The sequence below is a fragment of the Leucopleurus acutus genome, assembly GCF_964270905.1.
Source record: "Leucopleurus acutus genome assembly, chromosome: 12".
NCBI lineage: Eukaryota > Metazoa > Chordata > Mammalia > Artiodactyla > Delphinidae > Leucopleurus > Leucopleurus acutus.
This window is the reverse complement of record NC_139154.1, coordinates 89,434,966-89,458,326: the sequence shown is the minus strand read 5'-3', so window position 1 is coordinate 89,458,326 and position 23,361 is coordinate 89,434,966. Positions and strand designations below refer to the sequence as shown.

The following is a 23,361-nucleotide window of genomic DNA, read 5'->3' as shown; positions in this document are numbered from 1 at the left end:
CCCCGCTCAGAATCGCCAAGGCACAGTCAGGGACTGTCCTCTAAACTGCCCTTGAAGATTGGTCACCAGAGGGGCACTGCCAGCCTTGCGGTGCCCGATCTGGAGGGAGGGCACAGCATGAGAGAAGGGCAAATAGGCCTCGGGATGAATATCTGGGGCCACAGCTGGGATCCAGGGCCAAAGGGGCTCTGCTAATCTGCTGGGGTAGCTGTTTCTTCTCGAGTTCTGGAGAAGCAGCGGAGGAGCATGTCTGAGCAGGACCTGGTGGCACAGGGTAAGCCCTCTCCTCCACTGCCCCTCAGAAAGAAACAGAATGTTGCTTCCCCACCGGACTTGAAATTTTTCAGGCAAGGGGTCCCGCCACTGGCAGGTGTGTATGAAGAGGCCTCAGAATGAAATGGGGACCAGCCTGAGGCCCTGGGGAGGATGAGTAGCTGAGAGCTGATTTCCAAGGGTCCTCTGGTGCCAGCGAGGCAGGACAGGGCAGCTTCGTCCCTCAGGCTAGACTACCATGGGCCCAACGGGAGGCCGGCAAGACCCTGCAACCTCTGTTAGAGCCCTGAACACCAGCCCTGTTTCCTGCCCACAGCCTCCTGGTCTCTGCTCTGGCCACTGGCCACCCCTACTTTTTATCCTGGGCTTTTGCTCCTTTCCATTTGGCTGTGGTTGGAGGAAGCAGAGGTAGTTTTAGGGGAAAGGAAGTAAATAAGCATCAATTAAAAAAATTCAGGGCCCCAACTATGCAAAATGAAGTGTAAAACTAACAGCTCCCCCCGTCGTCAGCTTTAATGGTCAGAAGCATGGATGTTAAACAAAGGGGCAGCTGCCACGTGGGACAGGATCTCGCGTCTCATGGGGCTGTGTGCTTGATGGGGGAGAGGATCTAATGTCTACAAATAGCGTTCTCTCACAGGGCTGTGTGGAGATGAAATAAAATAGTAGCTGTAGAAGACATTTGTTGGCCCTACAGGGCTGCACACATGTAAGGGATTTGGCAAGTGCAATGTCTTTATTCCGTCGGGCATAGAAAGGCTGGGATACTCCTGGGGAGCTCTGTGCCTCTATGAGGAGCAGATCTGTCCTTGTTGATGGGTGTTTCCTGAGCCCGGGAAGAGGGCACAGAGGCTGTGCCTTGCCCCACTGGCTACATATTCCAAGAGTGTCTGATACCTGCCCTCTGTATTCTCCCAGCCCCTCTGCCATGCATTGCAAAATTCATCCAGGCAGAGCTCCTCTTGAACCAGCATTCCCATGACTGATCCCCCAGTCTGTTCTGACTGATTTCAAGGTACCTGTAAGGCTACAGGGACATGGGAGGCAAGATGTGAACCAAGGCTTCAGAGCACTTCAGGCAATAGCGGAAGCCCCGTGGAAAAAGGTTGTAGCTGGAGCAGGGGGTGGGAGGGAGATATTCTGTCCTACAGTCCAGTTCTGCTCCCAGAGCCTCACAGGTTGCACTGTGCCCCATCTCTGGGGAGTCCACAAGGAGCCAGACATACTCCTCTCACCAAAGGTAGGGTTGGATGATGCTTGAGAAGACCGGGGTTCAGTCTGGGGTCAGGGACAGGGTCACTCTATGACCAGGATTAAGGGTCAACCTGGGATTAGGCTCAGGGGTCTGTTTTAGGTCAGGGTTAGGGGTCAGACTGAGGTCTGGATCAGGGCTTGGTCTGGGACCAAAGTCGGAAGTGCAAGTGAAGCGGATGAAGGAATGTCCTCGGATGGAACATGACGGGTGAAGTTGGCTGCTGGCCCTTCTCTGTCCTAGCCCCACTCTTAACAAGGCTGCTCCACAGCCCTAGGATTCCTACTCTCCTCTGTACCTCCGGCAATGTAGAGAATTACAATACCACGGCTTCTTTTCTTTTTTTTTCTTAAGTACTCTCTGGGATTTGAGAAGAGAGATGGTTCCAATCAGGAAATCCAGTGACTACTGCTGTGAAGCCATGCTGTCCCTATGGACATTCCCCAGGACTCCACTTGGTGGCTGGGCCATAAGAACTCAGAATGACTCCCCCAGGGCCCCTCACAACTCCCACCTGAACAGGAAGAGAGGATGAAAGTGCCCAAAAGCCAACAGTGAAGTAGGAGCGGGGGAGGGGAATGCAATGGTTCGTGGAGACTTCTGGGGCTCTGATCCCTGCAGAGCAGACACCTCCTGTGGTCTTGAGGTTGGAGGCAGGTGTTGTGTGAATTTGTTGACAATGGTTCTCTAAGTGTACGTGCCTGCGTCTTCGTGTGTGTGTGTGTGTGTGTGTGTGTGTGTGTGTGTGTGTGTGTGTGTGTGCTTGTGCATGCCCAGGCTCTCTCAGTATTTGCCTGTGCATCTGTTTGCATCTCTATAAGGCTGTGTGTCCATCCATTCAGAGGTTGGTGTCTCCACACATGGGTTCCCCAGGGCCACCTTGCCTATTCTGCCATCCCGGAGGAGTGCTGTGTCTGGGGGTCAGGCTATATTCTTAGGGCTCTTCAAAACAGCAGAGCCTCAACAGTCTCCCCCAGCCCCACTCCTGCCCACTCTCACCCACCACCCCCCAGCAAAGGGAACGGTGTGGTTTTGGTCTCGTGGCTCCTGGGTACCCAATCCAGAGTTGACTGTCCTGTGAAACCTCCCTGTTGTGAGGATGTGCCCCAGCTCTCTATTTCTGGGGTCACGGTGGTCCTGACAGTGACTTTGTGAGGGTCTGGGCCCCAAGCCGCCTGAGGTGGAAGTCTGAGGGCACTGAAGCAGGAGTGGAGGCACTTAGGAGCCTGCAAGCAGGCCCTTTAGGGCTGATCTTCCCTGTGAATGGAGACAGAGGGAAGGGGGGGAGCAGGAATTGCCTCCCCCTGGATCTGTAGTGCTACGACTGTCCACCAGGTGGGGTTCCAGGGCAGAGAGTGAGAGCCGAGATGACCCAGCGCTAGAAGCAAGAGAGCTTTTAAATCTCCGCCCGCCACATCAACCTCGGAAGGGCTCACACGGGGAGGGACAGCACAGATGCTCGCCCCTTAGACACATACACGTTCTCTTCTGGTGAACTCCAAAATAGAACTCGTATTGGATGCAGGGGAGGTGTTAAAAGGGGAATCTAATTTCGTTTACACACACGCCATCCTAACTGAAGGTTAGGTCTTCTGTTCTGGGAGTGCAAGAGTGAACGACGGAGAAAAGGGGGCTGGGGGAAAACAGGACGCGCGGGAGAGGGCGAGCCAGGCACCAGCTAGACCGTGTCGGGGTTGGCACGCATAGCTCCATGTATCACAGACACGCAGGAGGAGAGCCCAGATGACAGACGGATGCACGACGCACAGACACACATACAGCACCAGAGAGAACACACAAACCCGCAGACACGCCACACAGCTCCACAGACGTCGGGCCGACCCGGGGACACACTCGCGCGCGCACACAGTTGCGGCCCCGGGCCACACGCACACCTCGCACAGGCACGCGCGCTGGGCCCTCAGCGGCCGGCTGGGAGAAGGTGGCCGCGCTCACCTGGCGTGTTTATTTGCTAATTTATCAATGAACGTTTGTACCCGACACCTCCTGCCTCCGGGTGCCGGGGCCGCAGCATTTGTCCTCTTCTCGGGACATTCACCGGACCAGCATCAGGGTTCCTCCGACGCAGCGGGGGTGGGGTGGGGTGGAGGGGACTACAAATTAGGGGGTCTCGAGGTGTCCGAAAGGAAGGCTGCGGCGTCAGCTGCCCGGGACGCGCACGGGGAGAGGGGGAACTTCGGGGTCCTGTAGGGTAAGAGACGTATGGGGGGGGAGGGAAGGGACCCTGGCCTCCGAGGTTTGAGGATGTCCAGATCCAGGATGGAGGACCCCCCGGCTAGGAGAGATTGGGAGTGGCAAATGAGAGGATTGAGGGGTTCCGGGAGATAGGAGCCAGCGGGGTCCCGCGGGATAGGAGCTGGAGACCCTAAGCACAGGTTTAGGGGCCTTTGGCGCCTCTCAGTCGAGGGGCAGTCCGCCTGAGACCTCAGCTGCTGGGGCGGCGGCCCACGCGGGACTGCCTGGGATGCGGGAAGGGGGCCGGGGCCCGACAGACAGGAAAAGAGGGAGGGAAGTAGCCTAGCAGCCAAGCGGGCACCGTGCGAGCGCACACCGTGTGTGTGTGTGTGTGTGTGTGTGTGTGTGTGCGTGTGCGTGTGTGTGTGTGTGTCTCATCTCGTCCGTCTGTAGGTGCCGGGCTCAGCGAGACGCCGGCGAGAAGGAAGAGGAGGCGAGAGGTGAACTGAGTTTGATCCTGCGGCGGCTACAAGTGGGTCCGGGGCGGGCGGCGGGCTGCGGGCTGCGGGCGGCCTGGGCGGGGCTGGAGGCCGGCGGGCGCTCACACGCTCCGGCCGCCGGCCTCTCACCACGCCTCCGGCTTCGAGAGCTCGGCGGAGGTGGGGGTGGGGGTGGGAGTGGGGGGTGCTGGCGGAGCGCCCACGGCGCAGCCTCCCGGCTCTATATAAACACACGCATCGCCTGGCTCTCAGAGGCACAAATTCACATTGAGAGAAGCTTTTAAAACCATCAGCCCTGAAATCCTGCCTCCTGCTTTTTCCCTTCTTTCATTCCTTTTGCCTTCCTTTCTCCCCCCACCCCCCCCCCCTTTCTTCTCCCAGCAGCAACTCCTGAGCCGAGAGACTGCGTCCCGGGACGGACTGCCTTTTCTTAATTGATACAATAGCCCAGCTCGGGTTTTCACCTCCTCCCCCAACCCCACCCCGCCTCACCCCTCCCGCCAGCCGCCGCTGCCGCCGCCCCAGCGCCCGCCCGGGGCTCTGTCGCCGGCTGCGTCCCGTCCGGGCCGCGGTCCGCCGGCTCCGCACCCGCGCCCGCCGCGCCGCCTCGCCCGCCGCGCCCGCCTCGGGGGTGCAGCGGCGGCTCTGGGGCTCCGGCGCGCCGCCCAGGGCAGCCCAGGGGCGCTGAGCTCGGCCTCTCCACTCGCCTCAGCCGGGGAGCCTTCCCTCTCGCACCCAAAGTTTCTGGGTTCGTTGGAATTTGGGGATTCAGGATTTTTTCCTTTTTTTTTTTAACCTAGGAATTTGAGGGGAAAACTTTTGACAAATCGATCGCACTTTCTCTCCGCTAGTTCTCTGTCCCCACCTCTCCCCCCCCGCCGCCCCGAGCAGGGGAAGGGGCTTACGAGAGAGGCTCCCGCTGGACAAAGTTTTCCAAAGTTTTCCGAGTGTGATGGTTGCGGGGAGAGCTAATCCACCAGCTTGATTCACGGCTTCGTCTCATCACCCCTCCAGCAGCCCCTAAGTCCGCTATAAGGGAACAAACAAACAAACAAACAAACAAAGTTACACTCCGAGTCGCCTCGTGTCTCCTCTCTCTCTTCTTTTAGGCGATTTCCCCCCACTGTCTCCGCTCCCTTCGCAGCCTCCACTTCCCTTCCCTTGGCTCCTTGCTCCTTTTCTGTTTCGGCCGGAGGTGCCAGGACCCCCGGCGGCAGCCTCACCTCCCCCGCCGCTCCCGTCCCTTCTCGTCTGGCCCTCCCCTCCCCCGCCGCGGCCAGCACAGCCAATCCCCCGAGCGGCCGCCAACATGCTCTTTGAAGGCTTGGAGCTGGTGTCGGCGCTGGCCACCCTCGCCGCGTGCCTGGTGTCGGTGACGCTGCTGCTGGCCGTGTCGCAGCAGCTGTGGCAGCTGCGCTGGGCTGCCACCCGCGACAAAAGCTGCAAGCTGCCCATCCCTAAGGGCTCCATGGGCTTCCCGCTCATCGGAGAGACCGGCCACTGGCTGCTACAGGTAAGGGCGCTCTAGCTCCGTTGCTCTCCAGGGTCCGCTAGCGGCGAGCACCAGGCGGATGGAGCCGCGGGCCGGCCAGGGGGCGCCGGGAGCCTGAAGGCACGGGTCCCCGCCCCGCCCCTTCCCTCCTCTCGCCTGAGCCGCCCGGGCTTCCCCTGCCCGCCTGCGGAGTGGTTCCGAGCCCGCTGGCGCCGGGCGCGCAGGTTCAAGGGGCTGGTAAGAGAGGTTCCCGAATCCGAGAGGGCTCCCAAGACCGACTTTTTCCAGTCGCGAGCGACTCAACAGGGGTGCATCGAGCGTCCTGGGGGCTCCCCGCGCAGCGCGAGCCGGAGGGGGCATCCAGTCGTGAGCCGCTTTCGCCTCCCCTTCGCGCTCCAGGCCCCAGTCACCGTCGACTTCCCGGGCTTTGGCGGTGTCACTGGGACCCGAAAACTGAGTCAGGGAAAGAAAGAGTGGGCCAGTGGCAGCCAGGATTGCCCCTTTAAGACCCGGGCTGTGTTCCCGCCGCGTCACCGGCCACGCCAGGTACTATAGCCCCGTTCTACGGTCTGAGAAAGTGTGTGTGTTTTGTGGTGGGGGAGGAAGGAGGTAACCCAAGGAAAATGAGAAGCCTGAGACCCGAGGTTTCTCGGCTTTCGGAGAAAAGGGTCTATTTACTTACTGGGTGGGGACAGTTTAGCAGGGGAGAGTGACTTGGGAGAGGTGTGTGTGAGACCCATAGAGTGCGTTTGTGTTTGCTGTGAGACGCCACACAACCCGCACTGCTGGTGATAATGGGGGTGGGCGCGTCGGGGACCGGACCCAGGTAGGTAATGCGGAGATTAACCTGGAATTAACATCCTCAAGTGCTAGATAATCGCTCTTGCAATTCGATACACAGCAGGTTTTTCTTTGGGGAGGGGGGGGGTCCTCTGGGTTAACCGCGGAAGGTGTGTTGTGTGGGCGTGTGCACGCGTGTTTGTCCGGCAGATGCTGTTAGGAGTTAGCAGAAGGTAGGCTGTACTGAAACAGACAGCCTCGGCCCGGGAAAGCGGAGGCGGGAGGTGAACGCAGAGACCTGTGAGTTTAGAAGTGCGAAAGCTTGGCTTGAAATTAACAGACGCGTGTAATCCGCGTGCACACACACATACACCCTGCGGAGCCCCGCCCCGCGCCAATTGACAGCAGAGCTGGGGCGGGAGGGGCACGCGAGGTTCCTCTGCCCTGCGGTTTTCCCAAGTCCCGGTATCAGCCCATCTCTTTGGGGGCCTGTTCGTGCAACAAGGTGGGGTTCACTTCAACCAATGGGACCTCCCCCCGCCCCGCTGCCGTAAAGAAATCCCCAGAGCCTCTCCCGTGCCAACACACTTAAAGGGTTAACTGCAGCGGTGGTCTAGGCTTTTGGCCGAGAATTTAGGAAATAAAATATATTCACAGGGGCGTCGGCCCCTGCCGTATTAGAGCCAATTTGCAGAATTCGCGGTCACCGCCCCCCCTTCCTCACCGCCCCCACCCCACCCCCGCCACCAACGTCCCCTGACCGTTTCTCCGAATCCCACAAGGGCCTCTGGGGCTCCGCGTCCGACCCGCACGTAAGATGGGGAGGGGGAAGCAGGCCTACGCCACCCAATCCGTTCGCCCCCGGGGCCCTTGACTCTGAGGTGAGAAGGAAATGGGAGATGCGTGTAGAGAAGCACTGAAGGGGTTAATGGGAGCCCTCTGAATCCCAGCTTTATTTTTTCGGAGTCATTTATCAGATTTTACGGGGGGACCTCCAAGGGCTCTCCGTTTCCACCGTGCGCCATCTAAACAGAGCCCAGGGCTAAAAATACAACATTTTTGTATAAATTGGACTCGCGGCTCGAGCGGCCGCCCCTATGAAAGTCCTCTTTGTGAAGACCGTGGAAACGGCGGACAAATAACTCTTTATTAATGCCACAAAAAACGCACTTTAATTATAGTTAGGCAGATCAGAGGCGGGGGAGGGGGTGCCGCGGGAGAAAGGCGGCGGCGACCTCGGAAAATTCACAACCCAACTTTTCTGTCGAAAGAAAAGAAAAACAGAGGAAACGCAGGAGAGGAGAGTCAGACGTAGTGAGAGAGACCGGTACAGCAGACCGAGGGAGGGAACCCCGCTCTCTGCCCCCTTTTGTCGCACCTCCACCCTCGCCTTGATTTCTCTTAAAGGGGTAGACGCCGTCTAGAACCGCGGCAGGGTGGCGGGAGTTCTCCCCGACCCGCCAACCTGGGAGTGGGGCGGTGTCCCCCGCGACCCAGGCCCCCTCCTGGAGGCGCGGGCGCTCCGAGCTCGCTCCCTGTCGCGCGCCCGGGCCGGAGGCACACGTGGAAAAGTGATTAGGGCTCCGGGTTCTGCAGAGTCACTTTTCGGCAGGGCTGGGGTGTGTGTACACATCTAACTGGCGAATGCTTTTCCGTGGAAGAAGGGAAAGTGAGGAGGGGGACCAACCCGGGAAAAGAGGAAGCGGAGTGTCCCTTCGGGGAGTGCATGACCCCACAGGTCTGGAGCCGGCATCCGCACGTCTGCAGGCGGGCAGGCGGGACGGCCTGACAGGTGGCGCCCCTCCCCTTCTCACCGGCTGTTGCCCTGGCCGGAGAAGGGTTACTGCAGGGTGGGGTGGCGAGCTACTTCGTCAAAGGTGAGCGGGACGCCCCTGCTCCCGCCCTTCGGAGGTCCCCTCTGTTTCCGGTACCCGCGTGGGGCCGACACAGCCAAGCTCCTCCGAGTGCCGGGCCCGGGCCGGGGCCTGGCTCCGCTCTGCTCGCGCTGCCGCCACCGGGGATCCGGTTACCTGAGACGGCGGCCCCGCCCAGCCCTACCCCGCCCCTCGGGAAGCGCCTTCCTCTGCTCTCGCGTCCCAAACTCCAGGGCGACGACGAAAGTCCTCCTCTGTTATTTCCAGGGCATATTGCATTAGGAAAATCGCGGCTCCCGGCCCATGACTCTACCCTGCGGAGCCCTCAGAGGGCCGCCGTGTCCCTTCGTGGCCCACACCAGCGAACGGAGGAAACCCCAACCCCCATCTGTAGTGATTGCCTCCGGGCACCGACCGCTCGCCGCTATAAATAATCTTTGGCCTGCGGCCACCCCGCGGGGTCTCGCCAGCCCGTGGCCGGGAGCCTGGAAATATTTATTCCGAGAGTCTCCCGAGCGCGAGGCGGGGGGAAGGGGGAGGCGGAGGTTCTAGCTTCTGGTCCCGCAGTCCAGGATATCTTTTCCCTCCCGCAAGTCATTACTAAAAAACAACCTCCCGGGGGGTTGCCCTGGGCCTCTCGCCCCCTTCCTTTATTGATTATCCTCTAGGCCCCAGTTCTTATGCATGCTGTGAAAAATAAAACCTACGTGCGTGCATGCGTGTGTGTGTGTGGGGGGGGGGGTAGGGGACTGGTGCCCCGGGTGGGATCCTCCGCCTCTCCCCCGCGGGCCCTCGAGGCTGGGCCTCCCAGGTGTCCCATCTGGAGATGTGGGCCCTGAGAAAGTTTTTGCGTGGCACCCGCAGGGTTCTGGCTTCCAGTCGTCGCGGAGGGAGAAGTATGGCAACGTGTTCAAGACGCACTTGCTCGGGCGGCCGCTGATCCGCGTGACGGGCGCGGAGAATGTACGCAAGATCCTCATGGGCGAGCACCACCTCGTGAGCACCGAGTGGCCACGTAGCACACGCATGCTGCTGGGCCCGAACACGGTGGCCAACTCCATCGGCGATATCCACCGCAACAAGCGCAAGGTAAGAACTCTAGGCCAAGAGCCCCGCAACCGTGCTCTGATCCTCTTCTCTCGTGCACCTCCCTCGGGGTAAGGAGTTCTCGGAGACTCGGGGACGTCCCTACCAGAATCCGCGCCCCCATTTGCTCACCATGTGGAAGGATCCCGAAGCTCCCTGCCTAGACGGCTGCGATCCCAGATCCAGGGCCTGTACAGGCCTCTTGCGGGTCTGCCCTCTTGGTAAGCCACCAAGTCGTGCGCGCTACCAGGCCCAACGGGTGGCTAATTGGGGGTTGGTCTGGACAACTTGAACATGCGGCGACAGGGGCGTCCAACGCCTGTCATCGTCGTGTTCCACAAACCTGGAAAAAAGAGGGCGGACGGTGGCCAGCGCTCCGCCTTTTCGTCCCCTGGAATTCCGAGGACTGTTAGCGGATCGTTCTAAAATCACACCTAGCTTCCCGGCCACAGGTTGCTTAAGGGCGACGCGGGCAGGCGCGGGGGCTGGGGGCACCTTGTGGGCAGCGGTTGCTGGGCCTTGCCTGGGAGGGATGAGGTGAAATTTGGGCCACTGCGCGCACCGGTCTGGACAGAGGGGGAAGGGCGAGGGGTGGGAGAACTTCGGCGAGCCGAGGCGCGGCGGGGGATCAAAGCGCACCTACCCCCTCCCATAAAGAGGAAGAGAAAGTGGGTGTTTATCCTGTGGATTTCCCGAGCGCCTGGAACAGGCGCGGAGGAGGCGAGCCAGCGCGCAAGGGGCAAGCCTCCCCGCCCCCTCCCAGGGCAGCGCCGCCGCTGCGGCTCAGAGCGCGGGCGGCACGTGCTGTTTGAACTGCAGTAACCCGAAAGCTGAGCCGCCGGCGGGCGGGGCGCCGGCCCGCCGGCTTAAAGCGGCCGCGACTGGGGTGCGGGGGTGGGGAGGGGCAGCGCTGCACGACCTCCCCTCCCTTCACTTTTTCCATTGGGTCAGAGGACTCACCCGGTTTGAAACCTAAAGGAAAGGGAGAGGCAGCCTCTGATCTCCGGGAAAAGTGGCAGAGCCTGGGAGACAGGAGAGGGCCATGGTGGGGCAGACCCCTCCTCCGGACGTCTGTGTGTGAACAGAGGAGTTCATCCTGTAGAATCTGTCGTCTTCCGAACTGCCTGCGAAGAGTAGTTCTCCGTAACAGATAAAAGGAGGAAAACTCAGAGGGAACTGGTCAGCACGTACACCACCCCGCCCCCCCGCTAAAGCACGTATCTCAGGGGCTGGGAAAGGGGCTCTTGAAGTGGTCTTCCCATCTGCTTCACTAGAGCAGGAAGCAGCTAACAGAGCCCGGGGGCAGATGGGAGGGTTCTTGGGAGTGGCTGGGAGGGGGCCCGTAGGCTCAAGAATGGGGGCTCTTCAAATATGCCGGACACTCCTTTTTTTCTTAGTCTTTGTGACTCCACCAAAAGCGTATTTCAGAGAGTTAGGAGAGAGCCTGAGCCTCAGAAACCCAGCTCCAAAGAATGTGGCTGCTTCCTCATTTTATCTTTCTAAAAACTTTGACAAGAAAGCAATTACTGTCCCTTTCTCGCAGAAGAGGAGCCCGAGGCTTGGAGAGATTGAGGGACTTGAACCAGGTCGGGAAAGGAAGCAAAGGCAGGGCAGGGCCTGCAACACGGGCCTCCATGGGAAGAGTTGTTTCTAAGCCAGCAAGTAGAGCCCTCCTCAGCCCTGCCCACCTGGGCTGCCAGAAGCTGAGGCTCAGGGTGGAGGTGGGGAGGGAGTGCTGGCGGGAAGAAGGCTTGGTCAGGACCTGGGGGTGCAGAGGGCTTTGGGGAGAGGCTGTTGCCCTGCAGTTCCCTGCACCCTCTGCCTGACTTGGCTTTGGGCCTCCAGGTGGGGAGGGCCCTCCTGGAAAGCTCCAAGGTTTTGGCTTACATCGTCCATTTGGGAGGAAGGAGGGGGGCGCAGATGAATGCTGCTGGAGGAATACACAGCGGAGGAAGCTGGAGTGAGGGACAGGGTGAGGGGGTGGGACCTGGGTGGGGCCAGAAAGGAGGACCACAGATGAGGCATAGGTAGTCTCTCTCTTTCAGGCACCCTTGCCCTCTAGCACCTTGCGGATAAGGGAGCAGCCAGAAACCAGCTCATCCTGACAGAGGCTTGGGAACCCAAAGCAGGGTTTCTGTGTGCTAGTTGTGTGCTCGCTATGTGGCATGTGTGTGGGTCCTGTGTTAAATGCGCAGATGAAAACATCTTTCCCCCGCCAAATCTCTAATCGATGTTCCATAAACTTAAGTTTACTGAGTTAAGTAGCAGGCCTTAGATTAGATACAAGCATAGAAGCTGGAAACTTGGTCCTTGCCCTTAAGAAGTAGAATCTAGCTGGAGGGATGAGAAGAGAGTACTCAGAGGCACACAGGTTGGTCCTGGAGAGAATGGCCAGTCTGCTGGACCCAATGCCCAGTGGACCCAACTTGGCCAGGGTGGGGACTGCCCTGTGCCACTCACACTGTCTTAGCCAGCCCACGCTGCAAGCAGGGACCTGGCTGGAGAGTGGGCTGCTGGGCCAGGCTCAGCCTGGTTAGGATGTACTCGCAGGAAGTGGGGGCCAGGTGTGCTGAGGCCCTGCTGGCGGGAAGCTAGGACCGTCACTATTTCCACTGGGGCTGCTACCCCACCCCTTCTCTGGAGGTCTGACCAGGTGTGCTGGGAAAGGGGTTCCTCACAGCCATCACTGCACTCCAGGTGTTTGTCCAGGCTGCCCTGGTGGTCTAGGGCCAAGAGGGAGGGGTAGGGTTGCCAGGGAGAACGTCCAGAATACCTTGCCCAGTCTAACAGAATCCTCTCTGGAAGCCAGGCCTGTGTCCCTATAGCTGCGACCTCAGATTCTGTCCCTCGTCCTTTGTTACCCCTTCCCTACCTGGGGCCAGGAGGTCTCTGGTTCATGGGGGAGGGACTGCATCTCTCTTTGTATGCAAAGAAGCTGGGAATTGCCCTGGAAGGGTGGATGGAGTCTGAGAGGGAAGATGGGGCGGGAGGGTTACCAGAGAAGGGGGGTGGTTGTCATGGGTAGTTCTGGAAGCGTCCAGTGCCCAACCCCACACACCAGGATCAGACATTTCCTCTTTTCCTCTGGAGATAGGGCTGGGCCTCTGTGCACCAAAGGGCCAGCATCTGCAGGGCATTTCAGGCAGTGGCCTTGAGAGTCTGTCAGAGAACTTGGAGTGCATCCCAAGGATGAACTTGGCTTTGGAGCTCTGGACCGGAGGGACCCTAGGAGTGGTCTTCTTGCCCCTCCTCCCCTGACCCCTGGCTTCAGGGACTTCTGTGCCCGTGGCTGAGGTGGGAGAACAGCTCCAGACGTTTTGGGGATAGGAATGAAGAAGCCTGGCCTGCCCACCCACCGAGCCTCACTGACTTGGCCTTTGGGCCCCGTCCTGGCTCGGGGAGGAGCTCAGGCTCAGGGTTACCGCACTCGCCTCAGAAATCCTCTGTAGGCTTGGGTTTATGTCGGGATGGAGAGGCCAGGAGGTGCCTCAGCAGGAGGGCAGAGCCAAGAGGGCCCATGGTCATGGGGTCCTGGGGGAGGCCGGCTCAGGCTGGCTCCAGGTGGCCTTTGAACCACTGCACAGCCTCTGGCTTCAAAGTCATGTCTGCCGGGCTCAGCTCAGGGCAGAAGTTTCCACCTGTGTGGGATGGGAAGGCGGTGGCGTGGCCAGGCAGCCCTGCTACTGGGAGCTCTGTCCCCACCCCCTGGCAGAGGCACGGAGCCTTTGTGCTGCCAGCGGAGGTCCTTCACCAAAAATTACTGTAGCATCGGGGCTGCTGAGGGGGCAGGTGGCAGGAGCGGATGTCTCTGAAGGTCAGCGGGGGAGGGTGCCCACGGCCAGCCACCAGGGCGCCTGGGAGTGGGCTCCTCCCTCTGCGTGCCCTTGTGTCAGGCAGGGGTGAGTGGTGTGGGCCCTCCCTTTCACCCCCCTCCACGTCCTTTTCCCAGGGCAGGGTGGGGTCCAAGGCTGTGATGCTGCGATGCTCGCTCTCCCAGCCTTGGGAGACAGTTGTGGCCTTGGCGGGAAGTGGGGAGGCTTGGCTGGGGTCTGCTCTGGCCCTGACCCCTCTAAGCCAGTTGTATCTGTTCCAGGTTCCTGGGGCTGAAGGGCAGGGTGGGTGTGCCTCCAGGGGCTGACAGAGTAGCCGAAACAGCTGGCCTTACCCTCAGAATAAATTTGGGCCCTCGAGGAGCGTCCCCTTCTAGCTCTTAGATACATCAAGAGCCCCCAGGACTGGTAGAGGGTGGCTCAGCGGAGTTTGGATTGGCGGGAGGCAGGGTGTTCAGGGACCCTGGTGAGTGTGGCCAGTTGTGCCCCAGACTGTGACCTTGGGAAAGCCCTTCCTTCTTTGGGCCTCAGCTTTCTTAAGGGTTTTTTTCTATGGTTGGAGGAGGGATAGGAGGGTCTGGACAGAACTCAGAGCCCGGCAGGTATGTGCCAAGTGCAGCTCTCTCCCCTCATCCACAATGTGGACAGTCAGAGCTGGACTCGAGTCGGGGACAGATACTCTGCCCACAGATGCTGGGGACCCAGAAGGGGCATACCCAGGCTGGGGGATCTGGCCAGCCGCTCCCAGTCAGAGGGGCTGAGTGGGGACTGGCTCGGGAGGCAGCCAGGGTGGAGTGGAGGTCCAGTGGAAATGCCAGGCAGCTGAGGGATGACGTCCCTTCTTGTCCTCCCCCTACTTGAGCATAAAGTACGCACCTTGGCCTCACCCCTGCGCCGTTCGGACAGCTGCCTCGGCTGCCCGCCCTCTGTTATTCTTTCCACTCCGCAGGCCGCGGCCCTGGTGGCTTGGCGGGGTGGCCTGCCTAGGCCCCCACCCTCCCGGGCAGCTGCCTCCATTCCTCCCAGTCTGAGTCACTGGACCGGGGAGTGGGTCCCCTCTCTGGCTCTTCCTGCTTCTGAGGCTGCCCATCCTTCTCTGCATCCCTCCACAGCCGCCAGTTGAGAAGGGGAGGTTATCGGGCTGAGCGGGTCCGCGTGCAGGGTCATGGGGCTCCAGTGAGCGACTCCCCTCCCAGGGGCGCTGGCTAAGAGGCAGGAGTGGGGAGGGAGGCCTGGGGGTGTGGGGGAGACATTTGTAGGAAAAATTATATGGAATTTGAGCCTTGACGAGCCCCCTGGTGGTTCCCCCGACCCTGGGTATGGATTCAGCTTTTATTACAGGGAGAGCGAGAACCCAGGAAGTGGGCTCTTGAGCCAACTGCATTGTTGGGAAAACCCATAGAGGTTGGGGGAGGGTTTCCAAGCACATCCTTCAAGGCCAGAGCCCGTCCTGCTCAGGGTATGTGCCTGGAGCTCCCAGGTCTCCCGTGCACTTCCGCCCTGCTCTCCCCAGTGCCAACCCTGATGGAATGTCCATACCTGCTTCTCCCTGTGCAGGGCTCTGCCTGAGCCAGGTTGGTTCCCGGTGACCTTTGTCCAGGATTCTTGGCTCACTTGTGGGAATTCCAAGGGAAGCCCCAGAGGGAAACAAAGCAGCCCTGGCTCCTGCTGCAACTGCGGTCAGGCCGTGGGCTCTGGGGCCACTGGGAACCCTTCCCCTCTTCACGATGAGCTGCTCCGCCGGTGCCTTCCCCTGTGCCCAAGTCCCGACCCTGATCGCCCCCATGTGCCCAGGGCTTCCTGTGCCCCGGGCAGCACCTCCGCCTCCTCCTGGCCTTTGTGGTGGGCGGTGGTTTCTGGGCTGCTCTGGCTTTGGGAAGTGCCCACGTTGTTAACCCTGGGCACGGTCCCAGGGATGAGGCCCTGGAGTTTCCCGGCGCCTGGGAGGCTCTGATGCCTGTGGAACAGCTGGGCGGGAGGCAGGGGCATGGACTTGGTGACCACCGAGCAGAGCCCCTTGAGCCTGGAGTGCCCGCAATCTGCCTTTGCTCGTCTTCTCATTTGGGTAGTTTCTCCACCTCTGGGGGCCTCTGAGGAGAATCATGGGACAGCCAGGAGGAAAGGGACCCCAGAGCATCCAGTTAGACTCCTTTCTGGGTCAAGATAAGAGCCCTGGTCGTGGCTGAAATTCTTTCAGAAGCCCCACCCCGGGGGGCCTGCAGATGCAGGCTTCCTGCGGTCATTTCAGCTCCTGACCTTGCTCAGGGCCCCTTCCCACCTAGAGGTCAGGTGTGGACCCCCTGCCCTTGGAGTCACTCTGCCCAGTCCCAGGTCCCCTTGGGTCCTTCCTGCTCTCCGTGGCCCCCAAGGCTGGAGAAGGAGCGATTCAGCCGGCCATCGCTAGAGGGCGCAGGGAATGTAACCTTTGGGACAGACGGGGCAAGGCTTGTCCCTGGGTGCTGTCTGGCCACTCCTCGGGGTGCAGTGGGGTCCCTCAGAGCTCCCCCTTTGGTAACCTTGGGATGGCCCTTCCTGAGCCACCGTAGCCCCTACGAGGTGTGTGAGTGGGGGCCTGGCAGGCACTTACACCAGGTGACGGATGCCGTGCCGGATTCTGGGCTTCTCTGAGGGGATAGCGTCTACTTAGGGACACACGGATACTGGTGTTCGTGTGATCTGTGCATTGAAAGGGACCACAGAGATCCCCTGGTTCAACCTTACCAATTTACAGATGAGGAGACCATGAGGCCGCAAGGTGACGTGGCCGTGATCCCACAGTAAGCTGGTGGATGATCTGGGAATAAAACTCAGGTTTCTGGGTGCCCAGCCTGCCTTTTCCCACCACCCACTGCATCTTAGGAGCCTAGCTGGCTTTGACTTCGGCTGGTCCTGGTCGGCATGGGCCTCTGCTTGGTTCCCCCTCCACATGCCCACCTTTGGGCCCAGGTGTCCTGTGTGCTGGGGGCCCTGGCCAGCCCCTGCTACGTTCCCTCCAGGGCAGTGCCCTTGACTCTGCCCTAGGTTGGCTGGCTCTGGCCAGACGTGGCCCCCCTGCCCCTGCCTGCCCTACCTGCAGCCTCCCCACCGACACCTGGTAGCCACAGTTATCATCCTGCATCCCTCATGAGCCTGCTTGGCTCCCACGGAGCACTTACTGCTCCTTCTGTGGGCTCTTTGCTGTTTCATAAGGGCCCCTAGCAGGCCAGTGATGGGCTCTGGGGCAGGGCCCCACTCCTACCCGTAAAACTCCTAGACCAAGAGTGGAACCTGGCATCCTAAGGACACCAGGGTCCAGGGGGGCGGGGCTGAGGCAGAGAGCACCCTGGCGGGAGGTGGCCCTGGAAACTCCCCGGGCCCTCACAGCTGAGCAAGGTGTGAGTGACCTGGCCAGGCCTGGGCTGCCCCTGGCCACCTCCCCTCATCCTTCTACATTTCAGCTGTCCCTTAGCAGCAGGAGCAGCCCCAGACAGTGCTGGCTTTTCTGCCCCTCACCGGCCTCCTTCTCTCCCTCCCTCTGCCCACCGGGAATTTCGGAATGAAAGTGCTATTGTGAACGCCTGGCTGGGCCACTGAAGGGCCAGCACTGTTATTTCTGCAAACCAGCCCTCCCATTAGCCATGCAGGGCTGAGGCCAGGAAAATGTTACCTTTTCCTCCTTGAGCTGACTGCAGGGGAAATTCTCACATTTACAGTTTGTGCGGTGGTTGTGTTTGGGGGCAGGAGGGGAGGGTGGGCGCGTGTGTGTGGTTTGCGTGGGGTTGATGGGGGGCGGCTAGAGGAGTACTTGTCTCCTTCCTCTGCGCTGCCCGCCCCCCACCCTCGCCTTCCCCGGTGAACTTTCCCTTGGCCCCGGTGGGGGCACCCCCTTCTGCTCTGGACTCTGGGGGTCGGGGCTAGACATTGTTGGCTGCCCGTGTGACCCACCGGCCAACAGTAAATAAACTAACATCTTACCCTGTGCCGTACACCCCGGGCAGCAGCGTGAAACTATGCGCAGGGGCATCTGGGGGAGGAGGGGGCAGGGAGGCTGAGGAACTTGCTCAGGAATCAGGAGGACTGCAAGCAAGGGAGGTGGAAACAGGGACTCACTGGCTACTTAAAATGGACCGGGAAGATGCGGGAAATTAAAAGGCCTTCTGTTTGGCTTTCTGATCTTTTGAGGTGGGAAGTCTTGCCCCCATCCCCGTGCCTCCAGACCCGGCCACACTGAAGACACTTGGATGGCACAGTTAACAAACCCCCTACGATCTCTGCCCAGTAGGTGTTTCCCAGGGAGTGAGAGCAGTCTTGGGTCTCAGGAAGTCCTGCTTGCAGTCTAGCCTTGGACTCTCTTGCTCTCCCATCAGTGGAGTAAAAGAGCCACTTACTGCTTTCCACCTCTTCCTTGTCCAGTCCGTTCACCTGTGTTCTGTTCCTCCTGGGCACGTCTGCCCCGTGGCCTGGGCATTCGGGAATGGCCCCTGCAGTGGAGGGGCAGCCTCCCCTCCAGCCCTGCCCTGCGCCCTCTTGTGTTGCCCCCCGCTCTGGTATGGCCACATCGCCTGCAGACCTGTTGGCAGCTGGACTGCCCAGTCCCCGGGCTTTGCCATTATTTGGAGCACATGATTTTCTGGGGTTTCAGAAAGGAATGCCAGCTCAGGTCCCCCTGTGAGTGATGTTGAATGTCCCGACTTTGTGAACTGTGTTTTAATCCCGTCCTTCCCCTGCCTCCGCTCCACGACGTGGGCAGTAGGAGGGGGGTTCAGAGTAGAGGAGCCGGCAGAGGGACTGTGTCTGGAGACGGCAAGGCTTGGGCTTGGTCAGGGTAAGGCCCTGGAGTGTTCCCTGATCACGGTCGTGGGAACGGTGCTTCAGCCGGGCCAAGCGGGCAGGCCAGAGTCCATCTGACCCTCTGCCTTCCAGGTGTTCTCCAAGATCTTCAGCCACGAGGCCCTGGAGAGCTACCTGCCCAAGATCCAGCTGGTGATCCAGGACACGCTGCGCGCCTGGAGCAGCCACCCCGAGGCCATCAACGTGTACCAGGAGGCACAGAAGCTCACCTTCCGCATGGCCATCCGAGTGCTGCTGGGCTTCAGCATCCCCGAGGAGGACCTCGGCCACCTCTTCGAGGTCTACCAGCAGTTCGTGGAGAACGTCTTCTCCCTGCCTGTCGACTTGCCCTTTAGTGGCTACCGGCGGGTGAGCACCCAGGGCCTGGGAGGAGAGGAGACGGGCATCCGTGAGGCCACCCTGAGGGAGGGGCAGCTGACTGCTAAGATGGTCACCGGTCACACAGACAGAGGGGAGGTTTCAGCGGGAGCCTTCACCCAGGGTCACTGCTGCTTAGATGGGAACTCTCAGAAGAGTCCCCACCCTGCCCTGCTCGGCCTTGGGAGGAGGCCTTCAGGGACCCTACCCTTCCCCTTGGGTAACCAGATGGCCTCCTCCCCGCCTCAGGGCATTCAGGCACGACAGACCCTACAGAAGGGCCTGGAAAAGGCGATCCGGGAGAAGCTGCAGTGCACGCAGGGCAAGGACTACTCAGATGCACTGGACATCCTCATCGAGAGCAGCAAGGAGCACGGGGAGGAGATGACCATGCAGGAACTGAAGGTGGGGCGCCCCTCCCCACCCGCCTCAGGCAGCACACACGCCTGCGCTCCGTGCTGGGGCTGCTCAGGGTGGGAGCACCCACACGGACGGGGCCGCCCCTGCCCTCCCCATGGCTTGCTCTGCACCCAGTCCTGGTGGTGAGTGGTCCTCACAGCAGCTGGGCCCCGCTGTCTCCATCCCACCCACAGTCCCATCTACCATGTTGGAAAAGATACCGAAAACTGGTTCTTAGTAACCCTGAACAGACACGGCGTCCGCAGCGTCGTTGACCCCCTCACTCTCCCCAGCCAGCCCCCCACCCCAGTGTTCACTATTTCAGTGCATTTCGTGGTCACAGTAGCCCTAGGAGGTCACCTAGGGGAATGCGGGCCCAGAAGGAGAAGCCACTTGCAGGAGGGCAGCCTCAGCCATTGGGGAAGAGCAGCCTTTTCAAGTGGGTGGCACTTGACACTCTCCCGGCCTGCCTGGCACTGGCGATGCCCCGTTGGGCTGCTGGCCCCAAGACTGTCCACACTGGGCTCCAGGAAGGGCTTCCTGCCTGCCCTTTCTTAGGGTGGGTGTTCCACCCGAGGAGGGAGCATTAGTTCGTCCTCGTCTAGACTCTGCCACTCACGTGCTTGCCAGGCGCCTGTGGACACTTCACTGCCAACTGCTCTGTCCCTACTGTCTCTGCTTCCCTGTATTCTAGCTCCAGTTTTTTTTTCCTCATGAGCCAGGAAGGAGCCCCAAAGACTTTCCCATTTCATAAGAAGTTTTGTGACTTGTAGGTGGTGCCGTGGCAAGTAAAGGACCTGTTCTTTCACTCCCCTCTCTAGGCTCAGCATTTGTAAAATGCAGGCCTTGGAACAAGATAACTTGGTGGGGGCTTTCTGTGGGGCCACTGCTCCCCAGAGGACCCTGGAGGGGCTCTAAGTCTTCTGGGGACCACCTTCCCTCAGCCTTCTCACTGCAGTTCCATCCCAGGTCCTCGTGGGTATGACCCCAGACTGCTTTCCCAACCCCTCAGCTCTCCTGACCACCTACCAGATGTCCTCCTGCGGAGGGAGGAAGGAGCTGGGGCTGCCAGTCTGGAGGCCCAGGTTGAGACCCTGCACCTCACCTCCACTCGCCCGCACAGTGCCCGCTCCTTGGGATTTGCTCTCTTTCTGCTGTGAGCTCACTGCACTCATTAGGGCTGCTGAGGCCAGCCCTGGAATTCGGCAGTGAGTGGGAAGCAGCCCTTCCCCAAGGGACTTTTAGGCTCGTGCTTCTGCCCAGCCAAGGGGCTGGACCCGTGACCTCTGTCCATCGTGGCCCAAATGGCTCAGCAACGTGAGGCTCAGAGGAGGCAGCAGGGCCCAGCTAGATAACCCTGGGGCCTGGGGGGACACCGGCTGAGAGGGGCTGCCCCCAGGCTGGGGCCACCAGGCCGAACCCAGGTTGCAAGCGGTGCTTCTTTGCTTCTGCAGGACGGGACGCTGGAGCTCATCTTCGCCGCCTACGCCACCACCGCCAGCGCCAGCACCTCGCTCATCATGCAGCTGCTGAAGCATCCGGCCGTGCTGGAGAAGCTGCGGGAGGAGCTGCGGGCCCAGGGCATCCTGCACAGCGGCGGCTGCCCCTGCGAGGGCACGCTGCGCCTCAGCACGCTCAGTGGGCTGCACTACCTGGACTGCGTCATCAAGGAGGTCATGCGCCTGTTCACGCCCGTCTCCGGGGGCTACCGCACTGTGCTGCAGACCTTCGAGCTCGACGTGAGGCTGGGCCCGTGGGCTGTGGCGTGGGGGGTTGGCCGACGGGAAAGACCAGCTCCCTGTGGGGTGCCTCAGCCTCATGGGGAGACGGTGCTCGCTTTCAGGGAGCTTTCAGGCTGATGGGAGGGACCCAGCAGGGACCTTGCCCCAGATGCTGGGTCAGATGCAGCCCAGCTGGGTGTGCTGTGAAGCTGCATGGGGACATCTATAAGTAGATGGACTGACATGCCCAAAGGGGAGGCTGGCTAGGCCCCCGGGGACCACAGTGGGGTGCCTCCAGGAACCTCTGGGTGGGGGCTGGCAGGCAGAAGGTCCTGGGTCCTCTCAGACCTCCTCTGGTTCTCACCACTGCATCCCACCCCTGCCCCCGCCTTGCCTCCAGGGTTTTCAGATCCCCAAAGGCTGGAGTGTCATGTACAGCATCCGGGACACACATGACACGGCGCCCGTGTTCAAGGACGTGAACGTCTTCGACCCTGATCGCTTCGGTCAGGCGCGGAGCGAGGACAAGGACGGCCGCTTCCATTACCTCCCTTTCGGTGGCGGTGTCCGGACCTGCCTGGGCAAGCACCTGGCCAAGCTGTTCCTGAAGGTGCTGGCGGTGGAGCTAGCCAGCACGAGCCGCTTCGAGCTGGCCACCCGGACCTTCCCCCGCATCACCTTGGTCCCCGTCCTGCACCCTGTGGATGGCCTCAGTGTCAAGTTCTTTGGCCTGGACTCCAACCAGAACAAGATCCTGCCAGAGACGGAGGCCATGCTGAGCGCCACGGTCTAGGGCGCCAGGCCTCGGGGCGGGAGGCGATGGAAGGATAGAAACCTGTGTGTGGGAGGGGGCTGGAGCCCGGGGAAGAGGAAGGGCCCCCCAGGCCTTGCCCGCCCCTCTTCCCCTCCCTGGCAAACCTGCCCCAAGTCAAAAGGGCTCTCTGGGGTCGGGCGCTCCCCCTGGCCCCTGCTTCTCTCTAGTCTCTCCAGTCCCCAACAGCTTAGCTCCCCCGGGAAAGGGCCTGGCCCCCCGCCCCGCATGCCCATCACAGTGTTAGATGTCGGCTGTGCTGCAGCCTTTGCTTGTGATGTTCTGAACTGGTCTCTCCCCTCCCTTTTCTTTCGGACTCCTTTCGTGTGAGGTCAGGTGGTTGACGTGGGGGGAGGGAGGAAAAGAGGTGCCCCCTCTGGCCCTCTCTTCAGCACCCCCTCCCCTCCTGCCTCGGCTCAGATGGGAGGAGGGCCCCTCCCGGTGTGGCCACCAGTGCCCGCGGGGAACAGCATCCTGGGTAATAGAACACCAGTCCCCCTTGGCAGGGCGGGGCCAGGCTGTAACCAGCCTGGAGGCCCACCCCTTGCCGTTTTGGACATTTGAAATTACCTATTGCTGCTACTTTTTCTCTCTTCTGACCTTAGGGCAAAGGAGCCCCAGGCCCTGTCCTCCCAGCATCCTCCCTGGTGGCCCTGGGCATGTGCACTGACACCCGCACCTTTCTGCCAGGCGGCCTGGAGCCCGCCCTGCTCCCTGTTATACATACACCCAAGGCCCTTGGCTCATGGATGGCCTTCCCCCCACCCCCATATTTATTCACTAATATAACCGAATCTTGGTGTCACTGGGACTGGAACAGGCATCTCCTCCGTCCCCTGGCCTCCATCCCAGCTGTCCCCGGCAGGACTTCTGCAAGTGACCCAGCCACCACCCCCCCGCCCCCCGCCGGCCTAGGGTCGAGCAGCTCCCCCAGGCGCCAGACCTTCTGTGGGTTCGACCTCAGAGCCTCACTCCCGAGGTGAAATCCAGCACCTCTCCCTTTCTCCCCTGGTGGGGATGGGGAAACGGCCAACCGCCTCTCTCCTCGCTCTGTCAGAAACCTTGATCACCGGGGATTTGAAGGCTGCTGCCGTGTCCCACTCGGTCACTCTTCACCCCACTGCCCCCCACTCTGCCTAGTGAGTATAGGGAAGGATACGGGTTCTTTCTTCTGACGGGGAGCCAGGGCCTCCGTCGTCCCTCCCTCAACCCTCACCCTTTGCCCTTTGCCCTTGGAAAGGTGTCCTTGAAGTCCCTCCCCCCTCTATGCCACTGTCTGCTTAGCCCAGCTCAGGGGTGCGGGGACCAGGTGAAAGCAAGGGGAGGTGAGTGCAGACGCAGCCCTTCCTCAGAGCCGACTCAGGCCCTCTGCTTGGTCTTGAGGCAGCTGAGGAGGGCGCTGCAGCGAGAGCTGAGGAGGGTACGTGTGATTCGTCAGAAGTGATTTGGTTGAAAACCGGCTGGTCGGGGGATGAAAGAAGAGCAGCTCCTGCCACTGGCATCTTGAGTGTTGGCAATTAGGGATGCCTCCCGGGGGTGGTTTGGGGCCTTTGGTGAGTCTCCAAGTGATTGTGTCTGTTTTCAAGTTTTTCTTTGCTTTTCGTGTTTCTCTGTTGGCTTTTGATGTTATAAAAGCGGTGAATCCGCTTTAGGAGAAAATCAAAAACACACAGAAGAAGAATGCGGGACGTGGATTCCCCGGTTGGCTCTCCGTAGCAGTGGCCCCTGTGAGCAGCTCGGTGGCACCCCCAGTGGTGTTCAGTGGGCAGGCGGCAGCCCCCGGCGCCCGCCCCCATGCACACCTGCCTTGTGGCGGGCTTTACAGGAATGGCTCGTGCCTGCGGACTGTTCTGTCACCCCCATTCTCAAGTCTTTCATTTGGTTCCTACCTTTTCACTGTTAAAAGGCAAGTGCGGCACAGACGTTATTGGCAAAAGTTGACATTAATAAAATGAGTAAT

At 60.6% G+C, this 23,361-nt stretch overlaps 1 protein-coding gene across 2 annotated transcripts; it reads left to right on the top strand.

Moving 5' to 3' along the window:
• Positions 1-5,530: 5,530 nt before the first annotated feature.
• Positions 5,531-21,383, top strand: CYP26B1 (cytochrome P450 family 26 subfamily B member 1; the record flags this gene model as incomplete). 2 transcript variants are annotated; one of them, XM_082851696.1, is made up of 6 exons in its annotated part: positions 5,531-5,734; positions 9,232-9,456; positions 18,186-18,461; positions 18,720-18,875; positions 20,324-20,608; positions 20,991-21,383. In XM_082851696.1, the coding sequence occupies 6 exons, from the start codon at positions 5,531-5,533 to the stop codon at positions 21,381-21,383; spliced, it is 1,539 nt and encodes a 512-aa protein (XP_082707822.1). The 2 variants fall into 2 exon arrangements, with proteins under 2 accessions (XP_082707822.1, XP_082707823.1); XM_082851697.1 differs by lacking the exon at positions 9,232-9,456.
• Positions 21,384-23,361: the final 1,978 nt, after the last annotated feature.